Source organism: Hemiscyllium ocellatum, chromosome 13 (genome assembly GCF_020745735.1).
Source record: "Hemiscyllium ocellatum isolate sHemOce1 chromosome 13, sHemOce1.pat.X.cur, whole genome shotgun sequence".
Classification (NCBI taxonomy): domain Eukaryota; kingdom Metazoa; phylum Chordata; class Chondrichthyes; order Orectolobiformes; family Hemiscylliidae; genus Hemiscyllium; species Hemiscyllium ocellatum.
The window spans coordinates 76,110,659-76,136,714 of NC_083413.1; the positions used below are offsets into that span (position 1 = coordinate 76,110,659).

The following is a 26,056-nucleotide window of genomic DNA, read 5'->3' on the forward strand; positions in this document are numbered from 1 at the left end:
GGAAGCTGGTAAGAAATACCAGAGTATGGATAAGGAAAGGAGAGAGTATCTAACCACACTTGGAAGAGTCACAGCCTTTAGGAAAGGAAGTTTATTAGGAGTAATGTAAGACACCAAGGTGATAATAGTAAAGATCTGTGAGGGGAAAGGGAATTCATTGTGCAATAATCAGGAAGGAAGGCAAGTGAGTGTAAAAAGATAGCTTTCACCTCTCATGATGAGGAACATTCAACCCCATGGAGCACATTTCCAAGGGACAAGGAAAGTGCTGGAGATAAATTTAACCCAGAGTTACAGAATCAGGAAGATCTCCAAATTTATTTAAGCTGAAAACAAACACATTTGAAGAAATCCACTTGGAAGAGTCCAGCAGAAGAAGAAATGTCAGGAACAATTAAAGATATAAAAACTTTAGGACTCAAGAAACTCCACATCATTCAGGCCAAATCAGTCTGCTTGTTTGGCAGCCTATCTAACATCTTCCACATTCACTCCCCTCACCAGAAGCACACAGTGACAGCAGTATATACCATCTGCGAGATATATTGTACTAACTCACTAAGGCTCCTTCAACAACATACCTCAAACCCACGATCTCTATTACCCAGTAGGACAAGGACTGCAGACTCAAGGGAACACGACCACCCCACAAACCACACACCATCCTCACTTGGAACCGTTCACTACTATTGTGGGGTCAAAATCCTGGAACTCCCTCCCTAACAGATCAACACTTACCCACTGTGGACTGCAATGCTTCATAAGGGATTAACTCATTACCTCAGAGTAAAAACACACATAGGGTAGCAACGGCCAGAAAATCATTAAATTTGATATTCAGAAGGAAAGGGAGAAGAGTGGGTGCAAGAGTAATATTTTAAACTGAAATAGGGACAATGAGCTGGACATGAATGAGATATGGAGGAGTACTACTGATGCTGGACTAGAAATCTCAAGGCCTAGGTAATGTTTTGAGATTCAAATCATACCATGCCAGTATCTAGAATTTGGTTTAAGAAATAAAAGTTGAATGATGTCAATTAGTGTAAAAACCCATCTAGTTCACAAATATTTTTTCAGGAAGGAAACTTACTGTCTCATCTGGTCTGGCCTACACGTGACCGACTTACAGCAATATGGTTGCCCTTAACTGCCCTCTGACATGGCCTAGCACTATACTTAGTTCTGTCTCACCATCAAGAGTCACTAAGGAAGAGAAACTTGGTGAATTTAGTCACTAGGGAAGCAGTGCTGAGCAAACTGATGCAGCTATAAACTAACAAGTCTCTGGTTCAGGTGAACTTCAACCAAGGATCTTAGATGAGGTGACTAATGAATAATTAATTTTCCAAAATTCCCTTGATTCAGATAAGGTTCAATTAGACTGGAATGTAAATATAACTACGCTATTCAGGGAAGGATGGATGCATAAGACAGAAAATTTTCCTCTCGTTCACTTGGTGTCTATTATGGGAAACATGTTAGAATTGATCATTAAGGAGATTATCGTTGGGCACTTCACGGTAAATTCATGGTAATCAGAAAGGGTGAGCATGGTTTTGTGGTAGTGAAAGCAAATCATGAGGGGCCTGGATAAGGTAAATAGACAAGGTAGCAGAAAGTGAGGACTGCAGATGCTGGAGTACCAGACTTGAAAAATTTGGTGCTGGAAAAACACAGCAGGCCAGGCAGCATCCGAGGAGCAGGAGAATCGACGTATCGGGCATAAGCCTTTCAGAGGGGCTTATGACCGAAACGTCGATTCTCCTGCTCCTCGGATGCTACCTGGCCTGCTGTGTTTTTCCAGCACCACATTTTTCAACTCTAGGTAGACAAAGTCTCTTCCTTGGGGAGGGGGAGCCCAGAACTAGAGGGCATAGGTGCAGGGTGAGAGGGGAAAGACATAAAAGGGACCTCAGGGGCAACTTTTTCCATGCAAAAGGTGGTACATATATGGAATAAGCTGTCAGAGGAAGTGGTGGAGGCTGGTGCATTTACAACATTTAAAAGGCATCTGAATGTGTATATGAACAGGAAGAGTTTGGAGGAATTTGGGCCAAGTGCTGGCAAATGGAACTAGATTAATTTAGGATATTTGGTTGGCATGGACGAGTTGGGTTGAAGGATTTGTTCCATGCTGTACATCTCAATGCCTTTATGTCTAACCAATGCATTTGAGTCCTTTGAAGAAGTAGCATGCACTGTGGGTAGAAGATTGGCTGACTGGCAGGAAACAGAGAGTATGCTTAAATGAGTCTTTGCTTAGTAGGATATAAAAAAACAGGGTACTGCAGGAGTCTCTGCTAGACCTGGGCTATTTACAGCTTATATCAATGACTCAGATTACAAGAGGAAGCTAAAATTGTGGTTGACACAGAGATAGTAGGCAAGTATGTTGTGAAGAAGACATCAGGGTGGTGCAGGTCAACACCTGACGGATGTAGTATAATGTGGGGGGATGTAAATATCTTCACTTTGGGAGAAAAAACAAAAGCTGCAGAGCATTCCTTAAACAGAAAATAACTAGCAATCCAAAGTACAGAGGGATTTAGGTCTTTGAGTGCATGAATCATAAAAATCTAATGTACAGGTACAGCAAGTCATTTAAAAGGCTAATGGAATGCAATCCTCTACAACAAGAGGGAATGAAGTTAAATGGAAGGATTCTTATGCTTCAGTTATACAGGGCAGTGGTGACACCACATCATGAATGTGGTGTGCATTTTTGGTCCCCTTATTTAAAGACAGATTTAAGTGCATTGCAGGCAGTCCAGAGAAGTTTTACTAGGATATCTGTAAGGCACATTTTGTTACGTAAGCATAGGTTGGACAGGCCAGGCTTGTAACCACTGGAGTTTAGTAGAGGGTGATTCAATTCAAGCATGTACAGTCTTGACAAGGTGGACACAGCAATGATGTTTCCTCTTAAGCATAAGTCCTTCACCAGGGTGCGGGGGCACTGGTTAAAAATTAGTGCTTGCCATGTCAGGACAGAGATAAGGAAGATTTTTTTTCTCTCAGCGGGTTGCACAACTTTGAAACTTTTCACTGAAGAAGGTAATGGAGGTTGGATCATTGAATATATTTTTAAGGCAGAGGTCAGCAGATTCTTGTTACTCAAGGAAATCAAAGGTTTTTGAGGTTAGATGAGAATGTGGAATTTGGAACACAGATCTTCCATAATCCTATTAAACGGTAAAGCAGGCACAAGATGAGTGGCCCAGTTCTGCTTCCAATTAATATATTCGTATGTCCACCTTACATGTGCTAGCCTTTTGAAAGTGTTGATCAATGAATTCCACTACCCCACTCGTTTTTTCCGTTTTGCTGTAATATTTTCCCTTTTAAGCTTATCAAATTCTCTTTTGAAAATTCAGATTAAATCAGTTTCCTCAATCTTTCAGGCAGTGCATTCCAGGTCATAAAAATTTGCTGCATAAAAATATTTCTCCTTATCTCCACTTAGGTTCTTTGGTCAATTATGTTAAACGCATGATATAATATTCCCGGTCTAATATAATAACACAATTCTTGATGACAGCAGCACCACAGTTGATTTCCTAGTCCATGTTTTGCACTGTAACACTCCATCTCTCCCCTTTGTTTCACAGACTTTTACTCTGTATATGCTGGGCTGAAAATGTGTTGCTGGTTAAAGCACAGCAGGTTAGGCAGCATCCAAGGAACAGGAAATTCGACGTTTCGGGCCAGAGCCCTTCATCAGGAATTCCTGATAAAGGGCGGCACGGTGGCACAGTGGTTAGCACTGCTGCCTCACAGCGCCTGTAGACCCGGGTTCAATTCCCGACTCAGGCGACTGACTGTGTGGAGTCTGCACGTTCTCCCCGTGTCTGCGTGGGTTTCCTCCGGGTGCTCCGGTTTCCTCCCACAGTCCAAAGATGTGCGGGTCAGGTGAATTGGCCAAGCTAAATTGCCCGTAGTGTTAGGTAAGGGGTAAATGTAGGGGTATGGGTGGGTTGCGCTTCGGCGGTTCGGTGTGGACTTGTTGGGCCGAAGGGCCTGTTTCCACACCGTAAGTCTAATCTAATGGCAAATTCATCTTTGATGCCAGTCATTAATATCCCATGATTAACCCCAGTAGAAATAGACAATTTTGCTATTTAGATCCATTGTATTTGTGGGACTTTCCTGTGTGGAAACTGACTGCTGTGCTTTCTGATGTTAATCCAGTGATCACACATCAGCAAAACTGAATTGGTTGGGAATTGCTATGGCACATCTACACAAATGTAGCTTCTTCCTTTACCAACTTACCCTTGCCACCTCAAACAAGAGAGTGACAGGAAGTTATGTAACTCTACACAGAGGGTCATCGCCAACTCTATCCTACCATTACCTGACACACTCAATTTCTGAACCAGTGGATAGTGGAACAGGATAAGAAGCAGAAGCATTGGCCAGATACCTCTACCGTTCCTGGCCAGAGTACAGTCAGATCAGTTATAGATCTCAGCTCCTGCCATGCTTGAGAGAATTCTGTGTGCCCATGTAAGGACCTGCTGATCTGCACCACTCAGGTCACACCAGACTCTGTGTTTATGTACAACAACAATACGCATTTACAAAATTTCTTTAACATAGTAAAATGTCTCAAGGTAGCTCACAGGAATCATTATCAAACAAAATTTGACACTAAGCCACATACAGTGTTATTATAAAAGATTCCTAGAAGCATAGACAAAGAGGAAGGTTTTGAGGGCCAGCATAAAAGTGGAAAGATAGCTAAAAGGCTGGACAAGTTCAGTGAAGGAATTTTAGAGCACAGAACCTTGGCAGCTGAAAGCATGGTCATGAATGATGGCGTGATTAAAATCCAGGATGCGCACAAAAATTAGAATTGGAGGCACTACTGAGCCTTCGGGCATCTGTGCTCTGTATTTTAATATAAATTCACATTCTCTGCCAAAACAAAACAAACAACATGCTTCAACTAGATACAAAAAAGCAGTGGAATGAAAGGACAAGCATCGATTGCAAATCTCTCAAACATCAGAAACCTCTCCCTTAAACCCTTCGTCCCAACTGTCTTGTCTGTAGCCATATCCCTAATGGGTTTAACACTATCGCTACCTTTTTCATTTATTATACTATGGCTTTATTTATACAACTGCCAGGTTGACATGTGATTAAAAAATTGACAGATATGCAGCTTTTTTTCTTAATATGAAGCATGATCCCGAATAGATATCACATAATGTAAATAAAACATGGCAACAGCTGAGATAGCTCAGACACTTTGAATTGTAAGCAGGCAGCAAGATGACTATCTGGTGAAATGTTAACTCCGCAATCAGTACTGATTCAAAGGAGATACTGAGCCCCAAGATGGTGGCTGTGGGAAGGGGTTACTGTGTGTTAGTGTGAGGGAGCCGGATTAGCATCAGTGGAGATACAAAAGCAGTAGAGATAACAACAGCAATAGCTTGAATTTATTGCGTTACTAATGCAACAAAACATCTCACAATGCCATAAATGCCGTGACATCCCTTTACCCATTGAATTAATAATCTATTAACGAACAAGAGTTTACAATGCACGGTTGGTGGGGTAATTAAATATTAATTTTTGAATAGTTAATCTATTGCTCTACTAATCTTGCATGATTAAAGAAACAGAAGTCTTATTCTTAAAAATTCTTTGTGATGACAAACAGCTGGAAACAACCAAAGTTTAGAAGCAGCTTGGTGTTTTCGGAACTAACAGCAGAGAGGCACCAAAAGAGATCCGGATCATTGCAGAGCTATTTCCAACAAATTCCATTCTAACCAGCGTTGAGAAGTTCACCCCACAGCCTCCCATCTCTATCTGGAGACAACAGGAGACAAGAGACGAAGTGCTCAACCTCACAAGGCATGGAATGTATCAGCAATGCTGAGCTGGCAGCTTCAAAGCAGCCACAACAGAGCACCGCTGAATCAGAGAAAGCAGGTGTTCTTGGTGGTAGGAGTCTTGGCCCTGGCACTGTGGTTTCAACTCCTTACGTTATTCTGTCACCGGTCACCCCTGTCTGCACCGTTCAGAGCTTCTGGCACTCAAACAAGCCTTTGAAGAAGGAAGTGAGAATGAAAACTGCAACCATCAACCCCAGAAAACAGCCCTTTGAACATATTGAACCAAGGCTGATATACCACTATTGGTTAAGGAAGCTTAATTAAGTTATATTTATTATGACCACACATTAAACATTCTTATCAAAAAAAAGTGCCTTTTCAGCAGATGCTGGTTTATCTCGACCACAAATCACAAGATAGTTATTTGATTGTGAACAATATCCACATTTTCAACATTCTTACATGCTTTGCTCCTGCTCGTTTAGATTAGATTTCCTACAGTGTGGAAACAGGCCATTTGGCCCAACAAGTCCACACTGACCCTCCGAAGAGTAACCCACCCAGACCCATTTCCCTCTGACTAATGCACCTAACACTATGGGCAATTTAGCGTGGCCAATTCACCTGACCTGCACATCTTTGGACTGTGGGAGGAAACCGGAGCACTCGGAGGAAACCCACACAGACACGGGGAGAACGTGCAAACTCCAGACAGACAGTCGCCCAAGGCTGGAATTGAACCTGCGTCCCTGCTAACCACTGAGCCACCGTGCTACCCCGTAGTTATTCTACCTACACCATATAGTCCTCTCCCCATAGGCATAACTTCTGCTTCAGTCTTGGTAACTTGTCTGATGGTCCTGTATCAAGCACAAAATCAATAGGATGACTACTGGTGTAGACGTTTGGACTTATAATTCTGCTTCTTTGTAATACTGTGCCTTTGCACAACTTACTGTGTCCTCTCACTACTCAGAGTCTTCACCTTTATTTTCAATTATCATATGGTGACTACCCACTTTTTGTAGGATTTTCATGTATTCTGCCTCTAAGGTGGACTTTTCCCACTCCCACCTTTCACAGCCTCAGGCACATTCTTCAACGCAAACTTTTAAACAAATACATTGATAGTGATAGTGTGGGGGATTTGTGTACTTTATAAATCTTCCCACTGAAGTCACAGCTTTATTACTGAGTCCCAGACTTTTTAAATCATAAAACCACACTGCAGAGAAAAGGCCCTTCAGCCCATCAAGTCTACACCAACAAAAACCGTTCTAAATCTGCATCTGGAAAGTCTCACTTTCCAGCACTTAGCCCATAGCTTTGAATGTTATGAAATTTCAAGTACACATTCAAATACTTCTTAAAGGTTGTGAGTTTTCCTATCTCAACTACCCTCCCAGACACTGCATTCCAAAAAATCATTCCTCAAAACCCCTCTAAACTTCTTGTCTTTTGCCTTAAAATTATGCTCTCGTTGACCCTTCAAATCTTTAAACTTACCTGACCTTTCTTTTCCTGTTCAATTATTTGAGTAGATTTCTTTAAATTGGCTCATTTTTAACATAAACTTATTCTGAGATCTTCCTGATTTAATTGCCTTGGTCTAAATCTCTTTTCTGGTCTTTTCACTGATCCTTGTAGCATGGTGGCTCAGTGGGTAACACTGCTGCCTCACAGTGTCAGGGACCTGGGCTTGATTCCACCTTCGGGTGACTGTTTGTGTGGAGGTTGCACATTCTCCCCGTGTCTGCGTGGGTTTCCTCTGGTTGCTCCAGATTCCTTCCACTGTCCAGGAATATGCAGGCTAGGTGAATTTAACCATGGGAAATACAGGGATAGGGTAAGGGAGTGGGTCTGGGTGGGTTATTCTTTGGAGGGTCAGTAGGGATTCTATGACGATTACAGCCATACCTCATGAAACCTGATGTTGAGAATACTTGATGTTAGAGGTGAGAACTCTTTTTGTTATATTCCTTTGCTTTTCTTTTTTTGTCTCTACATTGTTTTTGGGATCTCTAACCTCACGACTTGGAACCTTTATTCATTCTTTAAAGGCCTCCACCTTTTCAAAGTATGACTTGTTTTTTCCTCTTTTTCTAGTGTTTTTCTATACTCTGTATCAGCTTCTAAATGAAGTTCAGCCTTTGGAGTCCTTAGTTTGGCTTTTTTGCTGGCCCATGGCTGCTGATGTCTCTCTCGCTCTCTCTCTCTCTCTCTCTCTCTGTCGAGAATTGCTTTTAACCTGCTGATTAACTGTTTGTATCTTCTTAGAGTGATAATTCTCTTAAAATGGTAAACTCACTTGCTTGAATATTTTTTTTCTCTATGCTGTGGCATTTTCCCAGACGACCACTGCTACCACTGGTATTGGCCAGTGAAATGAAGGGCTTTTGCCCGAAACATTGATTTTACTGCTCCTCGGATGCTGCCTGAACTGCTGTGCTCTTCCAGCACCACAAATCCAGAATCTGGTTTCCAGCATCTGCAGTCATTGTTTTTAGCCAGTGAAATGACAGTAGTGAGAGGATACAGTAAGTCGTGCAAAGGCACAGAATTACAAAGAAACAGAATGGCAGGGAAAGTTGCCAGACTCCCTTTAGAGACAGGGGGCTGATGGTGAGATTAACCTGAGGATCGCCAACGTGAGGTAAGGTCTCCCTGATCACCTTAGCCGGTACAGGAATTGAAGTCGCATTGCTGGTGACACTCTGCATTACAAACTAGCTATACAGCCAGCTGAGCTAACAACCTTCAAATGTATTTGGAAGTTCTGCAAGTGTTTGGCAGTAATGGTTATTTGAGGTAGTCTGCTGCTACTGCAGCTCCTTTGGCTCTACTTTGTTGTGGACCTCTCTAGTGATCAGTGGTAGAAGCTACACCACCAGAGAGTAACTACAGAGGAGACACCAATCTTGGATAACAAGAGGTTTTATTGTATAATAGCAAATAACAATACTACGTTTGGGCAGGCATAACTACTAGGACTTTCAGATGTATCTGCTCCCTGCAGAACTCCTTGTCTCCACTTATAGACTGCATGTGCCATCAGCAGAATGGAGCCAACGTACATGAATGTTGACCCCTTCAGAACCATTATCTTAAGCAACACTGACCACAGCAGTATTAATAAAATGAAAATAGCGTAAAAAGTCTGGAATATACTGAAAGCAGGGGACTTAGGAGGCAAGAGATAAGGGGAGGATTATCCACAAATGACTTGCTTTCTCTTGATATGTTCCAGACTTGCACAAGAGAAGAAAAGAGATTAGATTCAAGCTTAAGTTGAATTTGGAAGGTTGCAAATGATTGCAACAAATGGAGTTATAAGAACTATTGACACAGTTGCATTGAATAAGCAAATATTATTCATACCACATCTGCATTCCTAGTAATGTCTAAGTTATAGACAGATTTGCAGTATCAGCCAGGAAGATTAGACAGCTGTGGGGTTGCAATAATGCATACATTTTATAGAAAATTAAAATGAATATCTAGAATATATTAAGAGTTTAACAATAATGACCAGGACATCTAGTAAACTTTGCAGTAATAACCGTAATATATTCAGAGTTAATTTATAGGGGTATCATGCTGATATTTACTCCCCCAAAACTCCAATAATTGATATGCCCCGCTATGGATTCCATTCATCAATCATCCCATCCTTACAAACAAATGTTGAGTTGCTGTTGCCATAGCACTGAATTTTAAATATTCATTCTTGGTTCTCATGAGCTGACCAACATGGAGAACCTTCACCCCCCAACAGTGTATGTGTTTACACAGAGAAATGACTTAGGCTATGAAGGAGCCAAGTAACTGGAGAAACTTTGCACGTATCACTTCAGGTTTATGCATTGAGAGACCTAAGGGGCAACGTTTTCGCACATAGGGTGGTGCGTGTATGGAATGAGCTGCCAGAGGAAGTGGTGGAGGATGGTACAATTACAAGATTTAAAAGGCATCTCGATGGGTGTATGAATAGGAAGGGTTTAGAAGGATATGGGCCAAATGCTGGCAAATTGGACTAGATTAATTTAGTTGAACCGAAGGGTCTGTTTCCGTGCTGTATATCTCAATGACTTTATGACTGTGTGATAAAGTCAGATTAGTGAATAAGCATTTCCAATTTTTGGCTCCAAGGATGTGTTTGTGGGTAAATTCTTGGTGATCTGATGTAATAATGAGTATTCTTGCTAATGAACGCAAAACAGGTTCTATATACAGACCCACCTGAAAGGTCCTGAGAGGTTAATAGCAAGGTTTTAACCAGCCATTGGGAAATTGAAATTCTGACCCTCACCCAACTAAGTTATCCTTCTAACACCCTTCTAAAACATTTGGAAGTAGAAGGAAATTTCCACCTCATTCTATGAAAAATTATGTGGTTGGCATGAAAGAGGAAGTCAGGTTTCAAGACTTTGTATATTGAGATGTAAGCATTTTATCTGAAGTCAGAGGAAATCATAGGATCTGGAATGCTAATAGATGATGGAACTGGATGCATGCTATTTGGAGATTAAAACCTAGGAGGCTTGAGACCAAAGTTCTTCACCTAACAACTTTGTTGGTCCACCCTCACCACATGGATTGCTGCATTTCAAGCAGCCAATTCTCCACCAATTTCTCAAGAACAACCCAATGTGGCTGTTAAAGGCTGATCTTGCGAGCAACACCCATATCACAAAATCAATGGTAACCAAATCTCTTTGAAGACCTGAACCACAATGTGATTCAGAACCTTGATGTCACGAGGAATTAAGGGCTACGGGGAGAATGCGGGTAAGTGGAGTTGAAATGCCCATCAGCCATGATTGAATGGTGGAGTGGACTTGATAGGCCGAATGGCCTTACTTCCACTCCTATGTCTTATGGTCTAACCTTGAACCTTGTGGGAGAGCATGAACAATGTGGGTTCTGAAGCAATTCCCAATCTGAAAAGGGAATGTTTTTCATCATTTGTTTTCTCTTCCTGAGTCTTGTTTATAGGATTTCTTTTTTTTTTCAAAATCTGTTCATGGGAATGTGAGTGTTTTTGGCCAGACCAGCAACTAATGCCCTTCCCGAATTGCCCAGAGGGCAGTTAAGAATCAACCACACAATGGTGTGATGTCAGAAACAAGATGTCATTTTCCAAATAAGTCCCAGACCTTTTTTTTAAATTAATTCACAGGATGTGGGCATCACTGGCTAAGCCAGCATTTATTACCCCAGTTAAGAGTCAACCACACAACTGTGGGTCTGGAGTAAGAGGTAGGCCAAACCAGGTAAGAACACCAGTTTCTTTCCCTCAAGGACATGAGTGACCAGATGGGTTTTCCCCCAAACAATTAGCAATGGTTTCATGGCCATCGTTCAACTCTTAATTCTATATTTTCATTGGATTCAAATACCACCACCTGCCATGACTGGATTTGAACACAGGTCCCCAGAACATTATCTGGATCCAGTAACTGTACCACTAGACCATCAGCTCCCCATTTGGGTTCACTGAACCATAAGTAAGTGAAGTAAATCAGCTATCATTTGCTTTTAATTCTTACTTTCTTCCTTTTACTTGTTTCATGTTTGAGATGTAGGCAATCTATTTATAATTCTGGATCAGTGGTGCTGGAAGAGCAACATCCAACAAGCAGCAAAATCGACGTTTCAGGCAAAAGCCCTTCCATTTATAATACAAATCGGAACAAAAGTCTAGTTGGATGAACAGTTTGGGGTATACAGGTGAAAGTGAGGACTGCACTTGCCAGAAATTAGAGTCGAGAGTGTGGTGCTGGAAAAGCACAGCAGGTGAGGCAGGATCCGAGGAGCAGGAAAATCGATGTTTTGGCAAAAGCCCTTCATCAGGAATGAGGCTGGCAGCCTCAGGGGGTGGTCAGATAAATGGGAGGGGATGGGACTGGGGGAAGGTAAGTGAGAGTGCAATAGGTGGATGAAGGTAGGGGAAATGGTGATAGGACAGAGAGGAGGGTGGAGTGGATAGGTGGGAAGTAAGATGGACAGGTAGGACAGGTCTTGAGGGCAGTGTTGAGCTGGATGGTTGGAACTGGAATAAGGTGAGGGGAGGGAAATGAGGATACTGGTGAAATCCACGTTGATGCCATGGTATTGGAGGGTCCCAAGATGAAAGATGAGGTGTTCTTCCTCTAGGCATTGGATGCTTAGGGAGTGGTGATGGAGGAGGCCCAGGACCTGCATGTCCTCAGTGGAGTGGGGAGGGGGAGTTGAAATGTTTGACCATGGGACGGTGGGGTTGGTTGGTGCGGGTGTCCCAGAGATGTTCCCTGAAGCGCTCTGTGACTAGGCATCCTGTCTCCCCAATGTAGAGGAGACCACATCGAGAGCAATGGATACAGTAAATGACATGTGTGGAAATGCAGGTGAAACTTTGATGGATGTGGAAGGTTCCTTTGAGACCTTGGGTGGAGGTGAAAGGGGAGGTGTGGGCACAGGTTTTGCAATCCCTGCAGTGTCAGGGGAAGGTGTCAGGAGTGGACGGTGGGTTGTTGGGGGGCATGGACCTGACGAGGGAGTTGCGGAGGGAATTGTCTTTACGGAAAGCAGATAGCGGTGGGGAGGGAAATATATCTCTGGTGGTGGGATCCATTTGTAGGTCGTGGAAATGGCGAAGGTGATGCGATGTATACGGAGGTTGGTCAGGTGAAAGGTGAGGACTGGGGGGGTTCTGTCCTTGTTCTAGTTGGTGGGATGGGGTTCGAGGACAGAGGTGCGGGAAGTGGGTGTGATGCACTGGAGGGCATCATCAACCACAAGGGAGGGAAATTGCTGCCCTTAAAGAAGGAGGCCATCTGGGATGTTCTGTGGTGGAACTGGTCTTCCTGGGAGCAGATGAAGCTGAGGCGGAGGAATTGGGAATAAGGGATAGTGTTTTATTTGTAAATAGGATTGTCTATGTCATCTGAATCCAGTCAATGCCAGTGGTTTGGACATCTCTGCTGTGGGAGGTTTACAACAGAATAAACTAACAATCTTTCTACTAGTCTGAGATGAGATGTATTGAGGTGGAAACCATGAGTACCAATCCATATATCTCTCACTTTATCTGCAAACTGCAGCATGTAATTCTGTTTGACTTTATCCTCACAGTCTGCATATACTTCCCAATTTAATCATTCATTATGTCTATCATATTCAACCCTTCAATATTTCTTTGCTTCCCAATTCTTCAATGCATCAATCCCTTCAAATTCAATACTCTCATGTGTTTGTTCATTTTGATTCAGGCTATTAACTGCCTTCCATCTGTTGTCTCCTTTCAGAAATTGGGAAAGGATATGTTACACTATTGGATATCCTAAATGCAGTTAATAGTTGTATTTGAATAATGCTTGGGTTATTTACTCTGTACCTAGCCTGCGCGGATCTAGGAGTTATCTCAGGCCATTCCAGAGGTCTGTAATCCATGCAGTACCTGACCTGTGAGGTCTTGACGGAGATGTTTCAGGAGGAGAGCCTTACTCGACATATAAAGTGTGCTGGGAGCTGGGGACCAAACAATGTATGTGGTTTTTAACAATGTAGGCGAAGCTTTGTTTTCGGAGCACTACCGATCTGACAGAAACCAGTGAAACTGCTGAATTACATTGGAAGTGGGGGGGTATTTTGGAGCACATTTTCCCCTCTCTGGACTGAACTATTCAGCAAAGGTGTCTGAGTGAAAAGCAAGTTTGCAACTTTAAGAAAGAAAGTTTTCCGCTCCTTTCTCTCTCTCTCTCTGGGGGAACAGAATCGACGATGTTCAGGCTGGGGTGGCGGCGATTGGACAGCTGAGTGGCAGCCCACCCATTCGGATTGGAGGTTGGGTTGCCAATTGGGCTGGAGGAGGGTTTCATTGGGTGAAATTGCCCTGGAGGTGGGTTCCCCCCCTCCCACCTTCCCTCCCTCCTTCCCCTAGCCATCCCTCCCCGGTATTGTAGATGCCGGGACCCCCTCAGTGCAACACAGACATACACACACACACAGAGACACACATAGACAAACCCTCCAGGTGAGACGGGCTGCCCATTGCCTGGGACCGTGCAGGATGGAGCTGCGGCTCGGAGCGCTGCTAGCGGCCGGAGTTGTGCTGGGGCTACTGGAAGGGATCTCCGGATTGGTGCCGCTGAGCGACTTCTACCCGTTCGGGCCGGAGCACGGGGACTCGGTCAATGCCAAAGTGGATGACGGAGGCTCGGGGCTGGTGGAGATCTCTCTCGGCTTCCCTTTCTTCGGGGATAAGCACTCTGGGCTTTACGTGAGTCACAGTCCGTCTGCATGTTTCGCGACCAAAACCCATTACCCACCCCCAGAACAAACCCCCCCTCCCTCCCAACTCAATGGGATGCTCACCCTGACTCTCACCAGTCCCGAACTGTCAACCATCCAGGGAGATATGTCCCATCAAAAGCCCACTGGCCCCCTCCAATGTCCCCCTCCCCACACCCATAGAAGCTGCACTGTCCATTTGCCCCACTCTTCAACCCCAATGATTTGGTCCGTTCACTGCCCCTTTGAGCGCCAGTCCACTGCACCCATTGTTTTACTATTCTCTGCACACTCTACCTGCCTCTCGCTGCCCCTTGGTTGTGTGTCAGGCAATGCATGTGCTCCAGCATTAATTCGGTGTCCCATCCAGTGCTCCACACTGAACAATTTGCTTGCCAGATGATAGCATTCTATATATACTGGGCACTGTATCTGCTCCATTGTTAGACAGTAGTTACCCTTCCTCTATAAATTGGGCTTTTAACCTTCACATTGTATACACAGTGCATTCTCCCTACCCAGTATTATACACCAGACACTCTGCAAAGCATTATACATTGTGTGCTCTGGTTATTCAGTCTTGTATACTTAGCTCTCTACTGACTCAATATACACTGGGCAATCTACCTGTCTATTATTTCCTCCTGGGTTCTCTTGAGTGCCCGTTATGATGCATTGGAAACTTAGGCAATTCTTATCAACTTTGAACTCTGCCTACTTGTTATTAAATACAGGGCTCTCAGCTCCTCGTCATTGTACACCGAGATTTGTCAATTAATATATAGTTTTTGGACAGTTTCCTTTTGCTTTGTGATATGCTCAATGCCAGTCATTGTTATATACTGTCACCCACCTGCCTATAATTTTAGTCTGGGCTTTCTGCTGTTGTTTCCCTGTGTGTCACCCCTTACCTCAGTATCTCACTATCTACTGAGTCAGTGTTGTGTGCCAGGATTACACTATGCTGTACTCTACACTTGCAGTATAAGTATTCAATTCACAAACCACTCACCAGATTCTGTAGGTGCCAATGTTAACCCTTGGGTTGGAATGGTGCTGGCAAGGAATAGTCAAGTGAATTAATGGAATGTGGCTTTACAGAGTGATGACTGTATAATCACCTGGCTGAAAGGAAATGATTGTAGAATGGTAATAATGTACTGCTGGTTTCAAGAATGACAATAACTTGAATTGATATAACTCCTCTAACATAGGTAAATGCCTCAAAGTCTTTAATTCAAGCATTATCAATGCAGTTTTATTTTTATCACAGAACGAGTTAACCAAAATGATCCTGCTCAAAGAAAGTAGGCTTCATAGAGCATCTTAAAAGGGACGAGACAGGTAAGGTCCAGAAACCACACTCACTAAACAGGGAGTGATTAAAATCCAGGCTGCACAAGGTGCCAGAATTGCAGGAGCACTGAGGGTGAAAGATTTGCAAAGCTGGAGGATCGCAGAGATGGGGGCGAGACAACGCCAGAGGGTGAGTTGAAAGAAAATTTGAGGATTTTAAAGTTGAGCATCGTCAGACCAGAAGCCATTGTACGTTAGCAAGCACAGGGCTGATAAGTGAACTTGGTGCATATTAGGATATAAGTAGCAGAGTTTTGGATACTGGTTCACACTGAGTGGAAAATGGGGGCCAGAAAAGTATTAGAATAGACATGCCTAATGGTAAGCCATGGCTGAGTGCTGTAGGAGCAGTTGAGCTGCAGCAGGTTAGACTGAATGATTTTAAAGTGGTAGAAGTAGGTGGTGTTGGTGATGGGACAGATATGTAATTCAAGCTCTATTTGAGGACAAGTACCAACACCAATGCTCTTGTCTTAGTTTTAAATTGTTGCCAAGGGAAGGAATGAAAATGGTTAGGTCTGAAGACATGGGCTTCAGTCTGTCCAGTATTTCATTGGAGAAAATTCCTGTTAATCCGATATTGGTCAAAAGGGTGACAAATCAGTGACAGTGGACAGATCGTGGAAGGTGAGATCTCCAGCATGTATGTGTAACCTGATGTTGTGCTTTTCATTAATGCCACTGAGGGGCAGTGTTTAGTTATAAAATCAGAAAGCTGAAAACATTCGGAATAAATGGGTCATTCTCAGGCTGGCAGGCTGCAACTAATGAGGTACTACAAAGATCAATGCTTGTGACCCCAAACATTTACATTTTATATTGATGATTTGGATTTTTTTTATTGGGTGGGAGAGCACAAATGTGATATTTCCAATATAGAAACAGAAAAACATATGACTGTCGTCAGAATTTCATGACTTCTGAAGAATAGTAATATTGGACTTGAAACGTTAACTCTGTTTCTCTCTCCACAGATGCTGCCACACCTGCTGAGTTTCTTCAGCACTTTGTTTTTATTTCAGATTTTCAGCATCTGCAGTATTTGGCTTTTGCATAATATTTTCAAGTTTGCTGATATCACAAAACTAGGCAAGAATTGAAGTGGTAAGATAGAAAGAGACTACTAGGGGATTTAGACAGACTGTGTGAATGGGCAAGAATGTGACAGATGATAGTAAGGAAAAATGTGCAGTTATCCACTTTGGTAGGAGAAACAGGAATGCAAAGTGTTTTTTTTTATGAAAAAGGTAAGAGTTCTATGTGCATAAAAACCTTGGTGTCTTGTTTCTCAAATCAATGGAAGTTAACATATGGGTGTAGCAAATGATTAGGAAAACAAACGATTTTAAGGCATTTATTGCAAGAGGATTTGAATACAGCACAGAGATGTCTGACTGCACTTGTATAGAACCTTAGTTAGATTGCAGCTAAAATATAATATACAGCTTGTTTCCACATCTAAGGAAGAATAAATTTGCATTAAGGTAGCGCATCAGATAGTCACAAGATTAATCATCGATTCACAGAGGAATACAGCACGGAAACGGACCCTTTGGTCCAACTCGTCCATGCCGACCAGATATCCCAACCCAATCTTGTCCCACCTGCTAGCAACCAGTCCAACTCTCTCCAAACCCTTCCTATTCATATACCCATTCAGATGCCTTTTAAATGTTGCAAATGTACCAGCCTCCACCCCTTCCTCTGGCAGTTCATTCCATACTTGTACCACCATCTGAGTGAAAAAGTTGCCCCTTAGGACTCTTTTAAATCTTTCCCCTCTCATCTGAAATCTATGCCCTCTAGTTCTGGACTTCCCACACCCTAGGGAAGACACTTTGTCTATTTATGCTATCCATGCCCCTCATGATTTTATAAACCTCGATAAGGTCACCCCTCAGCCTCCAGGGAAAACAGTCCTATCCTATTCAACCTCTCACTATAGTCAATTCCTCCAACCCTGGCAACATCCTTGTAAATATTTTTCTGAACCCTTTCAAGTTTCACAACATCCTTCCAATAGGAAGGAGACCAGAAATGCACTCAGTATTCCAAAAGTGGCTTACCAATGTCCTGTATAGCCGCAACATGACCTCCCTGCTCCTCTACTCAATACTCTGACAATAAAAGAAAGCTAACCAAACGCTGCCTTCACTATCCTATTCAAAGTTTGTGAGAAGATTTGTAGCTTGGGTGCTCGTTGTTGTGGTTCTGTTCGCCGAGCTGGGACTTTGTGTTGCAGACGTTTCGTCCCCTGTCTAGGTGACATCCTCAGTGCTTGGGAGCCTCCTGTGAAGTGCTTCTGCGATGTTTCCTCCGACATTTATCTAACTCCAGCTCTACTTTCAAGGAGCTTTGAACCTGCACTCCAAGGTTTCTTTGTTCAGCAACACTCCCTAGGACCTTACCATTAAGTGTATAAGTCCTGCTAAGATTTGCTTTCCCAAAATGCAGCACCTCGCATTTATCTAAATTAAACTCCATCTGCGACTCCTCAGCCCAATGGCTCATCTGATCAAGATCCTGTTGTAATCCAAGGTAACCCTCTTCGCTGTCCACTACATCTCCAATTTTGGTGTCATCTGCAAACTTACTAACTGTACCTCTCATGCTCACATCCAAATCATCTATACAAATGATAAAAACTAGTGGACCCAGCAACAATCCTTGTGGCACACCATTGGTCACAGGCCTCCAGTCTGTAAAGCAATCCTCCACCACCACCGTCTGTCTTCTACCTTTGAGCCAGTTCTGTATCCAAATGGCTAAATCTCACTGTATTCCATGAGATCAAACCTTGCTAACCAGCCTCCCATGGGGAACCTTGTCGAACGCCTTACTGAAGTCCATATAGATCACATCTACTGCTCTGCCCTCATTAATCCTCTTTGTTACTCCTTCAAAACCTGAAATAGCAGATATTGTCACACGAGGAGAGATTGAGCATATTGGGCATGTGTTGTTCGGACTGCAGAAGAACGAGAGGTGGTCTCATTAAAGTTTATAAAATTCTTACATTTGGGATTGTGCCAAGAAGGAATTTCTTCATCCAGAGGGTGGTGAATCTTTGAAATTATTTGCACAAAGGGAGGCTCAGACATTGAGCCTATTCAAGACAGAGATCAATAAATGTTTAGATAGTGCAGGAAAATGGCGCAGATGTGGAAGATTAGCCATGATCTCTTGAAAGACAGAACAGGCTCCTGGGGCAAATGGCATATTTCTGCTCCTATTTCTTATGTTGCTGAGGAGATGGATCATTACAGAATGCATTTTTCATATGTGTCCCCTGATAGTATGCAAGCAAGCAAGTGACATCTCTCCATCAGTGACTTGGTGTAATTTGATTGTTGGTTCATGACACAGAAACCTCTCTATGGTTCCTGATGAGAGCTGGGGAATGGTTTTCCAAACTCTGGCAATTGATGGAGTACGATAATGATTTGAGACAACATTTCCTGCCACGTGCACCCATTGGTGCAATGCTATGCTGGAGGCAGTGCCACCCATGCTTGAGATGCTCTGACAGTGGTCAATGGTGCTTCTGGGCACTACTACCTTGACCTACCTCATATTGACAGATAGAATATGCACTAATAGCCTCCCAGTTGACCAGACTAGGAGATTAAACCGCTGCGGAGGCCAGTTTTGTCACATATTCTCCAAACTGTTTCTCATGGCTGATCTGGTTATGGTCTCAAACCCATTTTCCTGTCTGCCCCAGTAAGCCTTGACCTACCTCCCCTCCTTGTCAATCCAAACTCTGCCTTGAATAAATTAATTCACCTGGCCTCTACTGCATTCTGGGGAAGCCAGTCTCTCATACCTCTGACAGAAAAAAAAATTCTTCTTGTGTCTGTCTTTAAAGAGGAGACCTCTTATTCTTAAACTCAGGGCATTAGTTTTAGTCTCTAAGCAAGAGTCCATGGTCATATGATCAGCAATTTGCAGGACATGCTGCATAGTGAATGGGGAAATAATTCTAGAGGCCAGTATCCTATCACAAAGTCACTCTTTATTTGCAAATGGAAAGTCCTTGGCACTGGTCCTCAGAGCCAGCTCTCAGTAAACACACCCAGACATTTTGAGTGGGCATGCACAATGATTAAGAAAATTGAGGCCATGAAAAGACCTGTGTAGTCGACATGTAGCTGAGTCCAGAGTTTACCCGGCCCTTCCCACAAATGTGGGGGAGCTACTGGCAATAATTATTGACCTTGTTGACAGTCTGAGCACTGTCTCACCAATGCAGTTTTGTCTGCGTCCAGTCCTGGCCACCGGACATATCTTCTCGCCAACACCTTCATTTGGGAAACTGGTGGTGTATCTGCCATGGGAGGTGGCTTCATGTATCTGCCTTCACTACTTAGCCTCCTGGACAGTGTTCCAAATTGTAATTATGTGCATCTAGTGTTAGAGTCCACCGCTGAAGTCGGCCTGACGCAATGGGTGGCAGTGCCTTGTCCCTTTCAGTTAAAAATCACATAACACCAGGTTATAGTCCAACAGGTTTAATTGGAAGCACAAAGCGACGCTCCTTCATCAGGTGGTTGTGGAGCAGAATCAAGGCTAGTGTATTTCCAATTAAACCTGTTGGACTATAACCTGGTGTTGTGTGATTTTTAACTTTGTACACCCCAGTCCAACACCGGCATCTCCAAATCAGGTTTGTTTGGAATCACTAGCTTTTGAAGCACTGCTTCTTCAAGTGGTTGTGGAGCAGAATCATATGACACAGACTTTATAGCAACAGGATTGCAGTGTCATGGAATGTAATATTAAACGAATTTAGCTGAAGTCTTTCATCTTTTAGAATGACCGTGTTAGGTTCAGTTCCTTCATTTGTAAATCCCAGAACTTTTTTTAAAAGTTACATTATCAAGGTAGCTTTAACAATCGGTGTCATCTCAGCTCAAATAAAGCATTGAACGTGTGAAGTTAAAGTCTGTCTGTGTCCTAATGTTAGGTCAGATAGATTCTCTTTCTAAACTGGGAGTTACAGAATCTTAAGTGGATTTATGCAGTTTTTGAGCAAAACAAAATTTAACTCTGCAAGTACAAATTCACCCCACAAATTATATGTGCATGTGTGCAGGGGAGACTGAGTGAGTGTGTGCATGTGGGGGTGTGAGTGTCTGTGAGTGTGAGTGTGTGTGAGCGTATTGGGGTATAGGTGAGAGGGGGCGTGAGTGGGGGTGTTGACGTGTGTGAGCATGTGAGAGAGGGTTTATGTGAGTGTGTGGGTCTGAAGGTGTGTGTGTGTGAATGTATAGTTAGTGGGGTCACCAGTAGTGTGACATGAACCCAAGGTCCCGGTTCAGTCCATCCCTATGGGTACCAAACTTGGCTATCAGCCTCTGCTAGGCCACTTTGCATTGTTGTCTGTCCTGAAGTCCACCTTGGAGGATGGTCACCCGAAAGTCCGAGGTTGAATGTCCTGGACAGCCAATTTGCATCCGGCTGTCATTGTGTTGGCGAAACTTCCTGACCCCCAAACCTTGCTTCCCCATCTGGGCATATTTACGCTCTGCGTTAACCAAAGTCCTGGGTGCTTACACTATTGGGTGTTCCTCTCCATTGGCAACCTATGAGCTAATGCTATCCTGGTGTCATATGGACAGGCATCATTTGTCAATACCAGATCTTGCTTAAGATGATAGTGTGCCAACACCTTACTGGATGATAGCTGTTACTTTACTTTGCTGAAGGATATGATTTGGCTCTGTAACCATTTCCAAGGCTGATCGTTTTTTAGGAGTTGATGCAAAAGTACCAGGATGGAGGCCAGGTTATGGATGAACCTTTAGTTGTTCACCAGCCCAAGAAAAGACCTAAGCTCCAGTACAGACAAGGGAGTTGGGGCACCTTTGATCGTCCTCACTTTATCGTGCAATTGCTTCTTGGTCAACATGCAAGCTGGCCTTGGTTTCTTTGCTAGTCCCTCGCTCTTCCTGAAAAACCTCCAGGTATAAAAGTAGGACTTCACTCAGGCAGCCATTTTCTAATGGAAAAATGTTGAGCCGATCTAAGTGAATCTTTCTCAACTAATTTCACCCCATCAGGCTTAGGCCTGAGCCTTTTACTACATTCAGTGGGAACTGAACCAGCTGCTTCTCATACGAGAGCAGAACCAAAGCCGTACCTTTTAATCTGTAAAGTTTCCCCGGTATAGGGTCTCAGTTCATCCAAAGTCTTGTGCAAACTTAGGAGTTGGAGTTCAAAGCAAATTTTGTGAAAGACTGACTTTGTGATCACTGAAATAGCCATTCCATTCTTGACCTCCAATAGAACTGGGTGACCATTTAATCAGATATTTATTCTGATTGGTTCTGATTTGAATGTTGCTCAGCAATTTAACTGTTCCAAACCAGATGGAGGTGGACTTTGCAGGGTGTGCACTTTTCTGTGGGATACCAACCTATGAGTTCTTACTCTGTTGTTGTGGTTCAGTTCGCCGAGCTGGGAATTTGTGTTGCAAACGTTTCGTCCCCAGTCTAGGTGACATCCTCAGTGCTTGGGAGCCTCCTGTGAAGTGCTTTTGTGATCTTTCCTCTGGCATTTGTAGTGGTTTGAATCTGCCGCTTCCAGTTGTCAGTTCCAGCTGTCCGCTGCAGTGGTCGGTATATTGGGTCCAGGTCGATGTGCTTATTGATTGAATCTGTGGATGAGTACAATGCCTCTAGGAATTCCCTGGCTGTTCTCTGTTTGGCTTGCCCTATAATAGTAGTGTTGTCCCAGTCGAATTCATGTTGCTTGTCATGTGCTTGTGTGGCTACTAAGGATAGCTGGTCGTGTCGTTTCGTGGCTAGTTGGTGTTCATGGATGTGGATCATTAGCTGTCTTCCTGTTTGTCCTATGTAGTGTTTTGTGCAGTCCTTGCATGGGATTTTGTACACTACATTGGTTTTGCTCATGCTGGGTATCGGGTCCTTCGTTCTGGTGAGTTGTCTAAGAGTGGCTGTTTTTCCTCTTGTGCTGTCCTGAGTCTGCATACCAGCAGCAACTACAATGGCTTGCCAGCCTAGATCCTGAAGAAAATTTGGTGAGGCTTGTCTTTGTTTTAGGGTTTTGCTGTGGACTGACTTAGAGTCCCACTGATCAGGCTATATCCTAAGTGTAGCTATGCAATTGTCTTCAGTCAAGTGGTGTTCCTCAAGCTGAATTGGACTGGTGAAGGTGTCCACTTCCTTCAGAATACTCTGCAACTCAAATGCTCCACTTGCTGCATTTTCCAATGATAAAGCCAGTTGTCATGCCTGTTTGAAGTCTAGTTGGGCTTCAGCTAGTAAGCACTTTTGCGTGGTTCCATAATTAATCCCACATACCAAATGTTCTCTCAGCATCTCAGTAATGGTTAAACCAAAGTCACGTGCGTCCGTCAGTCGTCTTAATCTGGTTAAAAATGTTTGTGAAGGTTTGTAGCTCAGGTTGAGGTTTAGGGTGTAGGTTTGCTCACTGAGCTGTAGGTTTGATATCCAGACGTTTCATTACCTGGCTAGGTAACATTATCAGTGGCGACCTCCAAGTGAAGCGAAGCTGTTATCTCCTGCTTTCTATTTATATCTTTCTCCTGGATGGGGTTCCTGGGGTTTGTGGTGATGTCATTTCCTGTTTGTTTTCTGAGGGGTTGATAGATGGCATCTACATCTATGTGTTTGTTTATGGCGTTGTGGTTGGAGTGTCAGGCCTCTAGGAATTCTCTGGCATGTCTTTGTTTAGCCTGTCCCAGGATAGATGTGTTGTCACAGAAATGGTGGGTTTTTTCCTTCCATGTGTTGGGCTACAAGGGAGAGAGGGTCGTGTCTTTTTGTGGCTAGCTGGTGTTCGTGTATCCTGGTGGCTAACTTTCTTCCTGTTTATCCTACGTAGTGTTTGCGGCAGTCCTTGCATGGAATTTTGTAGATGATGTTGGTTTTGTCCATGGGTTGTACTGGGTCTTTTAAGTTTGTTAGTTTTTGTTTCAGAGTGTTGGTGGGTTTGTGTGCTACTAGGATTCCGAGGGGTCTCAGTAGTCTGGCTGTCATTTCTGAAACTTCATTGATGTATGGTAAGGTGGTTAGGGTTTCTGGCTGTGTTAGGTCTGCTTGTTGTGGTTTGTTCTTGAGGAATCTGCGGACTGCGGACCTAGCCACGGACCTGGAGCCTCAGCCCAGCCTGTGAGCCCAGGCTGGGGTGTCAGCCCAGCACCTGCTCCTCACTCATCGAGAGACTCCGGGCTAGGATGGAGCCGTGTCTGAGTTATCCTGCCGGAGACCACCTCCTTCACTGTCACTCTCTAGGCTTTAAAGAAAAAGAAGGAGAAAACAAAGAAAAAGGGCAAAAGTGAAAAGAACAAAATTGAGAAAGAAAGTAGAGTAGAGCGGATGAGCCCCAGGCTCAGTCCTGCTACTCTGCTGCCATTTTGACTTGGTAAAGAGAGAGTATGCGAAACATAGCTGTTCTTGCACAGGTTCTGTTTCCTGGTACAAGCAGCTAGCTCTGCTGCTGGTGACAGAATCTTTCTTTTCATTTTGCTGGAGAAACACCTTCCAGCAACAAGGAGGACTTCATGTAAATGCTATCATGGGTTGGAAATTGGCCTTCAGCTGAGCAAAGTGGATGATGAGAAATCAGCTTCATCTTGCAGCCTTGGCCTGATTTTCCTTTTATATTTGAATGTGAGCATCAGCCAATTTGCATATGGGAAACCTTTTATTAACTGGCACTCCTGGGACCGGGAGTGTGCTGTTTGATCAAATATTCTGGATAATCAAGTATAGCCACAGTAAACCCTGACCAAGTGAAGCTTCAAGACAGTCCTGAAATAATCTATGTAAACACATCAGCACACTTCCTAAAGTCAATGTAAAAATGCACACTAACTAATAGAAATGTAACACAGAGGATATACACATCACTGGGTATACTTTATTTACAGCATAAATACTGAGACATCATGGTATTTGAGGTTTCATAATTTTTTGCCGATTTATCAAGCGCGCCAGTTAAAACAAAGTTTGCTCTACTTCCCAAGGTGGCCTTTACGCTCCCATTAATCCTGATATTTCTATCATTAGCAGAGATCTCCCTGCATTAGCTACCTTTATGCATCTAGAGCTTATGCTATTATGTACACAATTGATTGGGACAATCTATACTTTATTTACTGATAGTAAAACACTTTGAAACATCCTGCAGATGTGAAAAGGACAAGATAAATGCAAATCTGTCCTTCGACTGACTTACAGTGATGACATCTATAAATGAGATGTCAACACAATGAAGCTACAAAGCAGGATGATATGTCAACCAGCATAAGATAGGCAGAGCCAAGTGATCCCACACCTAACGGATCTGATCTAGGCTCTGAAGTCCTGCCACGTCCAATCGAGAACAATGGTGGACAATTCAACAACTCACTGGAGGAGAAGGCTCCACAAATATCCCCACCCTCAATGATGGAAAAACAGCCTCTATTACAGCCTTTAGCCAGTGCCTATATTTTCTTTTTCTATAGTATAGCAACCAGAATGGTACATGGTATTCTGCATGTCATCAAACTGACTTCCAAAATGAGGTTGAGGTAACTCATTTTTTTCAATATTATCCCAAAAAGCTTGTGTACTGAATTTGTTTTAATTACAGCCATAATAGCCCACGTCATTACTTCGAGTGATTTGTGTATTCTCAGTCTGTTTTCGCCTCCACCTCATTTAGAAATCTTTTTTCCACATTGTATAGAACCTCCTTAGTTTTATTACCTCATATTTATCCAATCTGAAATGAATTTGCTATTTATGTGCAAGTATTTTGTAATTTGTTGCAGTTTCCTCAGTGTTGACTATCCCTCCTGAAACTATCATTTAGGAGTTTCAAAATTGTATTTCCATTCCAAAGTCAAAATCATCGAGAGAAATTGTCAACAACAGTGGTCCCAACGCTGATCCTTGTGGATTCCCATCTTTTGTCACTCTAAAATACCTGCCTTTCATTCTAATTTTTTTCTCTGCAACCAACTAATGATCAATCCATTCTTCCAATTGTTCCCTGACTCCACATACTTTGATCTTATTCATTACGAGAATATATGGGACCTTAGTAAAGATTCTTATTGGAAATCTAGGTAGATGACATCTGCTAAATTGCCATTGTTTGTTCCCTCTGCAAATAATTCAATAAGGTTGGTCAAACAAGACTTATACTTTTGAAAACCGTGTTGACCATTAATTATTCTATGTGTTTTTGTATTAGTTATCTACCCGTTCTGGCATTCTATCTTTTCCTATAGACTTATTAGGTACATGTAATAATACGAGTAAAAAATGAGGTCTGCAGATGCTGGAGATCACAGCTGCAAATGTGTTGCTGGTCAAAGCACAGCAGGCCAGGCAGCATCTCAGGAATAGAGAATTCGACGTTTCCGAGCATAAGCCCTTCATCAGGAATAAGAGAGAGAGAGCCAAGCAGGCTAAGATAAAGTCGGTTCCCTCAACTCAGCACCGCCCTCCTAACCTGCAATCCTCTTCCTGACCTCTCCGCCCCCACCCCACTCCGGCCTATCACCCTCACCTTGACCTCCTTCCACCTATCCCACTTCC

General features: G+C 43.2%; 1 protein-coding gene across 3 annotated transcripts in view; it reads left to right on the plus strand.

Moving 5' to 3' along the window:
• The first annotated feature begins 13,805 nt into the window (after positions 1-13,805).
• The window catches only part of sned1 (sushi, nidogen and EGF-like domains 1), a 250,937-nt gene continuing 238,686 nt past the window's right edge, over positions 13,806-26,056 (plus strand). For all 3 annotated transcript variants that reach the window (XM_060834967.1, XM_060834966.1, XM_060834968.1), the window contains exon 1: positions 13,806-14,112. In XM_060834967.1, the coding sequence (XP_060690950.1) occupies positions 13,903-14,112 (210 nt within the window). In that variant the 5' untranslated portion in view covers positions 13,806-13,902. The remainder of the gene's footprint in view (positions 14,113-26,056) is intronic.